The 10134-nt window shown below is 53.2% G+C and overlaps 1 protein-coding gene and 1 pseudogene across 1 annotated transcript; both read right to left on the bottom strand.

Annotated features, from left to right (window-relative positions):
* Window positions 1–1180: 1180 nt before the first annotated feature.
* IRF2BP1 (interferon regulatory factor 2 binding protein 1) lies at window positions 1181–5434 on the bottom strand. Its single transcript, XM_066638206.1, has one exon. The coding sequence runs from the start codon at window positions 5405–5407 to the stop codon at window positions 3680–3682; it is 1728 nt and encodes a 575-aa protein (XP_066494303.1). The 5' UTR covers window positions 5408–5434; the 3' UTR covers window positions 1181–3679.
* A 795-nt stretch (window positions 5435–6229) lies between these two features.
* On the bottom strand, window positions 6230–6346 carry LOC136661792 (5S ribosomal RNA; annotated as a pseudogene).
* Between the last annotated feature and the right edge of the window lie 3788 nt (window positions 6347–10134).

Genomic DNA, 10134 nt, shown 5'->3' with positions numbered 1-10134 from the left:
CATGAAAATCAGGTCCCTACCCTGAGGGACTTGCAATCCAAATGGGGATAAAGAACCAAGGGATGAATGTAGACATATATACTTTGGCTGTATTGCTGCTGGGAGTGAGGATTGTGAGATTAAGAATGGGCTTGATACAAAAGGTGAGCGTTTCGTTTGACAAGGTGTGGAGATTTTCAGGAAACCTTCATTTAACAGGGGCTGGAACTGAGCTTGCAGAACTCAATTCTGTGGCTTGTGTAGCTTTAGGGTTATCAGTATCATATCAAATGCTCACCTGTGTATTTGATGACCTGGCAATAGTTAAAATACTGAACAGCACCTTATAGGAGGACTGCTGTGTTGATGTTTTCTCTGGCAGAGCTCCTGTGTTGTTAACAGCTGTATGACAGAAAGAAATCCAGCATTTGCCTGCAAATCCAGGTCTAAACCCACATCCCCCATCAAGCTTTTTCACAATTAAGGCTGCAATCCTAACCATACTTTCCTGAGAGTAAGCCCCATTGAACAAAATAGGACTTACTACTGAGTAAACCTGGTTAGGATTGTGCCCTAAATCCCTTAGTCCTTCTTCCCAACTAAACATATGCTTGCAAACATGACCCTACAAAGTTGCTTCAAAGTGAGCTAAACCACTGATTCATGCAGCTCTAATCTGCTCCTCTGGCTGGAAGCAGCACTCTGGGGTCTCAGGCAGAGGAAGGCCTTCCCTTCCCCAATACCTGGTTGAGAGTGTTTGTGAACGTTCCATTCCATCACAGCAAGCCAAGGTAGCAGATACTGCAACAAACCTGGAAATCCTTCACAAACTTCACCTTAGCCCACCTACATCACAGGGATGATGTCCATCACATGAGGACAAAATGGAGGCAGGGAAAGAACCATGTCCACCATCCTCAGCTACTCTTAGGAAGGGTGGGATAAAAATATAAGCATGATTTTAACCAATTAGTGCCAAGAGCTGTCACTGCCATGAACAAAATGCCACGCCACAGATACACGTACACTAACAGAGAACAAGAGTAAATGGAAAAAGATAATCAAGTTTATTGACAGAGACGAGTAAAAGAAATACAAAACAATTCAATGCTCTCTCTCCCACCCCTCCCCTCCATCTGAAATGTGGGAATCTGCACTGCCCCAACCTCCATCCATCCCCCCTCCCCACCCCACCCCACCCTCATTGCAACACAAAACACACAAGGCTGGCAGAGTGATCTGCCAACGAGTGAAACAGATGAGGAACCCTACAAAGTGGACGTTACCAGGAATGGGTGGGGGTGGGCCCACAGTAAACCCACCTGCAGTGGATCCTATCACAGTGGGTGTTAGCCGCCCTCCCTCTTACTGATTTATGGCCACCCTCCTGTCTAGCTGAGAAGCGTAGATTCCTTCCCTCCCTCCTGTCAAAAACAAAAGCAAACAAAAACATCTTCATCTGGCAGCAAAAAGAAAATTTGAGTTTCCAGCTGAAATCAGGGGAGGGATGCGTAAAGCCCCACTCAACTTGTTTGCTCAGCAGTAATGCCCAAATTCAATGGGACTTGCTCCCAGAAAATGTACATAGGATTGCAGAGTTGTTACAGCGTTTAGATCACTGGGGAATTATCAAGTCCCACGGAAACAAATGGGAGCTGTGTAAGGGCTCCCCAGTGAACTATGCTCGTATTAGTTGGATTCCTCATTCGAGCCTTAAATCCAGCCTTCCCTTGAAATCCTCTTCCTCTTCCCTCTAATTCTGTAAATTTATTATTATTATTTTTTGGTGTGCATGCTTTGTCTTTTGGTATAAAAAAATAACCCAACCCCTCCCCCCAAATCTACATAAGAGGCACTTTTTCCACCCCCTCCTCTCTTTCCATCCCACATTCCCTCATTTTCCAGATCCTCTTCCCTTGTCCCATATGACTCCCACTGCCTCCCTGCCCAGGGTATGCTGGGGGGAAACAGCATTAAAACTGGATAATTACAGAACTCCATCTATAAGGTTGTCGGGATTTAGGGCTGCCTTATATACATGGTGTCCACAGAGGGATCTGGATACTGAAACTAGCAAAAGTGAATGAGCTGGCAGATGGGAAAGAGAGTCGTGCACACAGGATGAAGAGGAATCTCCAAAGATTCAGTAGAGCTGATATCGTCAGGGTGTTTAGGAATTACCGGAAACAGGAAATCCAGGGGAGATAATGTTTTGAGGGGGAACGTGTGTGCGTTGGATGGGGCAATTTGATGACCAGCTAACCTTTCCCCCTCCTCAAACAACTTCTAGAAACACAGGTCTCCAATGCTGTCTGTCCAGACATGAGCTTAAAGACTCAGGATCAGATTAGGATGTTCCGCATCTAGTGTTAGTTGGCTGCAATCCTAACCACACTTTCCTGAGAGTAAGCTCCACTGAACAAAATAGAACTTACTTCTGAGTAGACCTGGTTAGGATTGTGCCCATTTTCTATCAGAACCCCCCAGAAGCTCCATGGCCAGGGGCAGTCTATCTTTGAATACCAAATGCTGGATGGCAAACAACAGGGAAGGACTGCCAACTTCGTGCCCTATTTGCAAGATTCCCCAGAGGCCCCAATCTGGCTACTGGTGGTGTAAACCAGCTGCTAGACCAGTGTTTTTCAAACTGTTGGTCGGGACCCACTAGGTGGGTCGTGAACCAATTTTCAGATGGGTCCCCATTCATTTCAATATTTTTAATATATTAAGCTTGATGCTACCATGGTATGTGACTGCATTTGGGGAAATGTTACAGACCTGTACTTTGAACAAGCTACTATGTATATTCTTTTAACAATGATAGTCAATGGGACTTACTCCTGGGTAAGTGTGGGTAGGATTGCAGCCTAGGATTGTTAACAATTTTCCTGCTTGATGATGTCACTTCTGGTCATGACATCACTTCCGGTGGGTCCTAACAGATTCTCATCCTAAAAAGTGGGTCCCAGTGCTTAATGGGCGAGAACCACTGTGCTAGACTAAATGCTAGCTTTTGGATCTGGTCTGGCAGGGCTGTACAAATGCTCTCTGCTGGGGCTGGTGTTAACTGGAAAACATGAACCTGTTTATGGGGTTGGGGGGTGGGAACTGGTCCTTGTGCCCCCAGGGGCACTGGTGCCATCCTGTCTCTAACTGCTCATAAGAGCACAGCCTGAAATGGTTCGGTTTACAGCGTGGATGCTGACAACTGGAGCACCTTTGCGGAGTGTTTGTTTACAGTATGGCCTGCTGTTGACTACTCTGCATTCAATTCTGCCTCCTAGTGGCCTGGGCTATTCCTGAAAAAAAATTAGTTATTAAGAACCAGATTCCAAATATAATGGCACCCCCTTTCCCAAACCCCAGTTCCAATCCTGCCAGGTTTATCCTCCCCCACTTAAGGATCTCCTGTCTCGTTACGCTACAGAGTAGGTAAAATGACTGCCCACCCTTCCCTCCCACGCCCCCATAGTAGATTACATAGATGTGGCTTCATATATAAGCTGGTTATGGAAATATTATTTAAAAAATAGATCTATATACAGTGCCCCAGTCCACAGCGGGTTAAAAAGGGCATTGGGAAGGGAATAAGTTACTAATTCCAGTCACTGCCACAGTGGAGAGGAGGGGGTGGGTAGGTGGGGGGGGCAGACGGACATCCCCCTGGCACGACGTCCCAAATCCAGGCTGCTTTCCCTTTTCACGGGTCACGCTCCTTTTTTACTTTCACGTCTCCAGCCAGGATGGTGGCAATCTCACCCTGCATGAAGGCCCAGGGGACGTTGGATCCCACCAGAGGGCACTTTTCGCCACTGGGGCAATACACCTCTCCGGATGCTCCTTGGGCTTTAATGAAATCCCGGGAACAAGGGAAACAGAACTTGTGCCCTGGCACCGAGGGGCACTGGACAAAGTGGGTATCCTCCAGCCGCTCGTGGCAGATGGTGCAGCAGAGTGGGGCGCTGCTGGCACCTCCAGAGGAATCAGGGGTGCTCTGTGTGCCGCTGGGCTCAATGCCACTGGAAGAGTGCGCCACCGACGATGACGACGAGCTGCTGCTGCTGGTGGTAGCCGGGCCTGGTTCGCCATTCCGGGGCACCAGTCGATGTTGCCCCGAGGCAGCTGGCGATGCTGGACTGGCACTGTTTTGCCGGGCAGTGGTGGAGTGGACCAGGTTGACTTCCTTGCTGCCCAGCGTATCGGCCACGTTCTTGAGGGCGGTGATCGGCGAGGGGTCGTTCCGTAACGAGCCCTCCGGCAGGGGCCCTGGACCTGCTGACGCGGGCAGGTGGGCCATGCCTGCCGGATAGATGCCTCCCGCTCCTTGGGGCAGCCAGTGCTGCCGCTGATGCTGCTCTTCGCCGGTCAGTTTGCCCGTCACTTCACCCTCCGGTTCGGGGGAGGCCTTGCGCCTGCGCATGACGGCCCGGGGCGGGGGCGCGGCTCTGAGCAGGAGGCCAGGCGGCACGGCGCAGTTGCCATCCAGGAACTGCTGCGGCAGGGCGTCCAGGGCCGGGGGCTCCCTGAAGAAGCGCACGCCCTCCGTGAAGAGCTCGCCCAGCAGGCGCCAGTCGCCGGAGCCGTGGCGCTTCTCGTACTCCAGGTACTTGTAGCCGGAGGAGATGACCTTGCCGGGGTCCTTGAGGCAGTCCTGGAACATCTGCCTGGCCACGCCCAGCACGCCGGCGTAGACGTTGCCGGAGCCGCAGGGGTACTCGGCGAAGAGCTTGAGCTCGAACTCGTAGCCCGGCCGGGGCGCGGCGTCGAAGGCGAAGACCCTGCCCACCAGCGCGTGGTCCTTCTTGAAGCGCACGTTGAAGGGGGCGCAGCCGTAGAGAGCCAGCAGCTGCTCGCGCACGGCCTTGGGCTTGCCGTGCCAGTCCTCGCCGCGGCCGCGCAGGGCCTCGTGCAGCTCGGCCAGGCAGTCGGCGCCGCGCTGCTTGTCGGGCTCGGGGCCCGGGCCGTAGGGGGCGCGGCCGGCCGCCTTGCCCGGCTCGCCCAGCGGGGCCGCGCGCCCGCCCAGGCCCGAGACCAGCAGCGCCTGCGGGCCCGCCAGCAGCGCGGGCGGCACGAGGCCGGGCGGGGCGCGGCGCGGCGCGGGCGGGCTGTGCTCGTCGAGGCCGTTGGGCAGGCGCGGCGCGAGCGCGAAGTCCCTGAGGGAGGGGCCGGGGCCGGGCTTGGCCTGCGGGCCGGGCGAGCGGCCCTCCTGCGCCAGGCCGTGCCCGTGGCCGTGCCCGTGGCCGCGCTTGAGCTGGCGCGCCGTCTCGATGAGCAGCTCGATGCGGTCGGCGCCCTCGAAGTTGACGCAGCCGCGGCACACGGCCTCGCTGAAGTCCCAGACCATCGCCCAGGGCGCCTTCGGCAGGTCGCACAGGTAGCACCACTGCCTGCGCGCAGCCGCCGCCGCCGCCGCCGGGGACGCCGCCATCGCACCGACGGCGGAGCAGGCCCAGGGCCGCGCGCGCCCCTCTCGCTTACATAACCGCGCCGCCAGGCCTGCTGGGAGCTGTAGTCCCGCCGCGGGGCGGGGCCGCTCTTAAAGGGGACCGCCTGCGGAGGGGAGGAGGGCCGGCCCTGGCTCCGGGCCTGGCTCTGGGGCCGCCCGTTCAGGGAGGCAGCTGAGGCAGCGCCTCCCCTGGCTGGATGAGTAACTCGGGAGGGCAGCAGCCACAGGAGTCCCCCTCTGAGTGCGTCTCTGGGGCCACTGATTCAGGGACTGAGGCAGTGCCTCCCCTGGCTGGCTGGCTGGCTCGGCGTCTGGACAGGTAGCCCAACAGCAGCCTCCTTCTGAGTGTGACTCTGGGGCCTCTGATTCAGGGATGTGCACTGGGTGGGGAGGCAGTGCCTCCCCTGGCTGGCTGGCTGGCTGGCTGGACAGATGCATGGGCAGCCCTGAAGGGCACCATCCCCCTCTGAGTGTGTCTCTGGGAGGTGGACAGCGGCACTGCACGCTCAGAGGGGCTCAATGCTAGCCAACTTCCCAGCACTGATCAGGGACATGCAGTGGGTGGGGAGGCAGGTGAGGCCTCCCCTGGCTACCTGCCTGGACAGATGGATGGGCAGCCCTGAAGGACACCAACCACAGCTGCCCCCTCTGGGTGGGGGACCCCTGCACTGTGCATTCAGAGGGGCTCAATGCTAGCCAACTTTGAACACTGATCAGGGACATGCAGTGGGTGGGGAGGCAGGTGAGGCAATGCCTCCCCAGCTGGCTGGTTGGCAACCTTCAGTCTCGAAAGACTATGGTATAAGCCTACAGCACCTGGTATTCCCACGCGGTCTCCCATCCAAGTACTAACCAGGCCTGACCCTGCTTAGCTTCCAAGATCAGACAAGATTGGGCATGTGCAGGGTAACAGTTGCTGTCTAATGTGCAGGGTAACAGCCGGCTGGCTGGCTGGACAGACAGATGGACTATATTTTGGAGAATATTGTTTATTGCATTAAATTAGGAGCCAATCCTATCCAACTTTCCAGCCCTGATGCAGTCACAGTGCAGCCTCAAGGTAATTCCAGCCTCAATTCCAGACCTGATGCAGTCACAATGCAGCCTCAAGCCCAGAGGCATGGCTGCATAAGGACCCAGTCCTATCCAACTTTCCAGCACTGGTGCAGCCACAACGCAGCCCCAAGGTAAGGGAACAAATGTTCCCATACCTTGAGGAGGACTCTGTGTCTGCCTCCCCACCACAGGATGCAGTGCACGCCCCTTTGGCACAGCTGCACCAGCACTGGAAAATTGGAAAGGATTTGGCCCTTAGTCCGCTGCTAAGGAGCCCCAAGGTTCTGTGTCTTTTTTGTTCCAGAGCTACTGCCTCAAAGTCTTCCCCTATTTTATTTATTTATTTATTTATTTATTTATTTATTTAAGGAATATATATCCCGCCTTTCCCATGCCAAAGCAAATGCCCAAGGTGTTTTAGAAAGCCTTATGATAACGTACAAAGTATCACAACAGGTGAAAAGGAAAACATCAACCAAGGCATTAAAACATTAATTTTAATATCACATCGTGAATCATAAACCAAAACAGAGCAAAATCTAACAAATATCATTGAGCCAATGGTGTGCAAATTAGTCCACGGAAGCTATTAGTCCACAGAAGGTATTTCTCATCATTTCAGTTTGTCCATAGAGCCTCAGGGCATGAAATGGTTCTGAGGTTGCCTTTTACTGAGTCGCTGTTAGCACGCTTTCAAACTGTACAGGAATCTTTTCCAGGAAGAACTCTCATGGACAGCCTGTTTAAACCTGTCCGCATAAATACGCAGAATAACCAAATCGGGTTATCTCAATTGGCTTTGATAATGCATGTATTTCAGTTACTGTGAGGAGAGTCTACAGTGGTCAGCTTCGAATCTAGGCAGCGTTATTTTTCAGGAAGGTGCCCCATAGAAAATAACTTCATGGATGCACATTGGTTTGGGTGATACCTTTCTGGATCAACCCAGGGGGCAGTATATGCTAGCAAAGTTTCAGACTGCACAGAATTCTTCAGGACCCCAGGGAGAAAGCCACCCAAAGTTGAATAGATCTCATACAACTTCTCCTAATGCTTTGCCTATGCCCCACTCCCTTGTTATGGGCTATGCTAAGTACAGAACAAGAATGAATATTTGTAAAGCCAGTATTCAAGACCACTTTTCTCAGATGAGATATTTTTCTAAGGCAAGGGGGCAACACTGTGGTGACCACCGCTGGCTGGCTGTAACCATTAAGAATTTCAAGAAGCAGAAATAGAAGCCACGACTTCTCTCCCAAAGCAACCAGCCCCTAATTTATGAATTTAATAGCCTTTCTGATCCGATGCCCACAATTTTGGGTTAAGAACCCAGGTGTCCTAGTTTCCCTCCTAGTTTGGAAGCTGACCAGGGTTTGCTTGTGTTTGCTTTCCCCCCCACTTACAGAAAACCAGATTCAACCACATTCATGTAAAAGTACACTGCCTCCGACACATTCTCGGCATCACCTGGCAGGACAAAGTTCCAAACAACACAGTCCTGGAACTTGCTGGAGTCCCTAGCATGTATGCTCTGCTGAAACAGAGACGCCTGCGTTGGCTCAGTCATGTCGTGAGAATGGATGATGGCCGGATCCCAAAGGATCTCCTCTATGGAGAACTCGTGCAGGGAAAGCGCCCTACAGGTAGACCACAGCTGCGATACAAGGACATCTGCAAGAGAGATCTGAAGGCCTTAGGAGTGGACCTCAACAAGTGGGAAACTTGGCTTCTGAGCGGCCCGCTTGGAGGCAGGCTGTGCAGCATGGCCTTTCCCAGTTTGAAGAGATACTTGGCCAACAGTCTGAGGCAAAGAGGCAAAGATGGAAGGCCCTTAGCCAGGGAGACAGACCAGGGACAGACTGCACTTGCTCCCAGTGTGGAAGGGATTGTCACTCCCGAATTGGCCTTTTCAGCCACACTAGACGCTGTTCCAGAACCACCATTCAGAGCGCGATACCAGAGTCTTTCAAGACTGAAGGTTGCCAACATCTCCCCCTCCCCATATTTTTGTTTTTCTTGCTTTGTTCCAGAGCAGGGTGACCAGATGTTATAACCGCAAAAGAGGACAAGGCACCCCAAAATGTAAGACATCCAAGAAAAATGTAGGACACGAGAAAATGAAAGCTAAAAACAAACGTATATTGATTTCATGTGGTTAATTTAAACACTATATTACTTATTATTAAATTTAAAACTATTACATATAATTTTTATTACATATATTACAGAAGGCTATGCACTGCCTGCTCCCAGGGAAAAAAGAGGACATTTAAGTTCTTTTCCAGGACAAGAGGCTAAAAAAGAGGACACGTCTTGGAAAAAGAGAACGTCTGGTCACCCTGTTCCAGAGGAGACCACTGAAAAGCAAAGGGTTAATTCAGCTTCTCTGGGTTGAAGGGAAATAAACTACATTTCCCAGGTGGCGGAGCGCCACGAAAGCCAGGATGCTCTGCGTAGTTCCTGCCCTTCCCCTCCCTCTTCCTTTTTCTCCTCTGCCAGCCTCCGCCTAGCAGGCCATAGTGTGTGTGGCGGGGGAAGCATGGTGTTTTTCCTTTTGGGCATCAATCATCAGGGTCATGGGCCAGGCTTCCTCCAGGCCACTGACTTGTTAATTCCCTCTGCCACACCATGGGGGAAGGAAACTCAGTCACCACCTGCAAGTGGGCCATTGGAACCCCCTGCCACTGGAGAAAAGGGCTAAGAGTTCTGGTGTCAAGTTGTGATGTTTTCACGAACATTTCTTGGTTTTTGGCCGAGAATTTTTCAGGAAGGAAAAAGAGCAGGGGATAAAGAATTCAGATGAAAAATGAAAGCCAGCAAGTTTAATGAACTATTTATGACCCTAAGCCTGCGGTTTTCAAACTCTCCAGGTGTTTGAAACCCGCAGTAAGTCTTACAGAGGCGGGGGGGGGGAGGCAGCAGGGGCAGGGGGAAGGCAGCGACGCAATCTTGTCACTCGGGGCTGCAGGGACTGGGGTGCACTCACCAGTCCCTGCAGCAGCCGTCCCCATGTGTGGGGAGTCCTGCGCGAGCACCTGCAGGGAACCCCAGGTCAGGGAAAGGGAGAGTGGAGCAATCTGCTCTGCCTCCACAAAAGCAGAAGCGGAGTGCGATCGCCCCACGCTCCCTTTCCTTGACCTGGTGAGCCCTGCAGGTGCTCGCGCAGGGCTCCCCACACATGGGGACGGCTGCTGCAGGGACTGGAGGGTGCACCCCCAGTACCTGCAGCCACGTCAGAAGGGAAAGCGGAGCAATCGTGCTCCGCTTCCGGTTTTGCGGAGCAGGGCGCAATCGCTCCGCTTTCACTTTTCCTGACCTGCGGAGCCCTGCCGAAGGTTGCGCAGGGCTCCCTGCACCCCCGGGAGGCTGCAGGAGGCTTGGGCAAGTGCACCCAAGCCCCTGCAGTCCCCCTGAGTGGCGCGAGTCTCCTGGCTGCCCCCACCCCTTATGTGGGCAGAGGCCAGGACCCACAGGCTGGGGCGTTGCGACGCCCCAGTTTGAATACCACTGCCCTATGCAATCACACTTTTATTTTTAAAAACTGATGTGGGGAAAGGGAAATCCAGCTCAGCATTTCTCAACCAGTGGTACTCCTACCACTGGCGGTACTTGACGTGGTGTCCAATGGTACTCACAGGACCCCCAGACTCCTG

This window comes from Tiliqua scincoides, chromosome 10 (assembly GCF_035046505.1).
Source record: "Tiliqua scincoides isolate rTilSci1 chromosome 10, rTilSci1.hap2, whole genome shotgun sequence".
NCBI lineage: Eukaryota > Metazoa > Chordata > Lepidosauria > Squamata > Scincidae > Tiliqua > Tiliqua scincoides.
The sequence above is the reverse complement of the archived record's forward strand: the minus strand, read 5'-3'. Positions and strand labels throughout refer to the sequence as shown.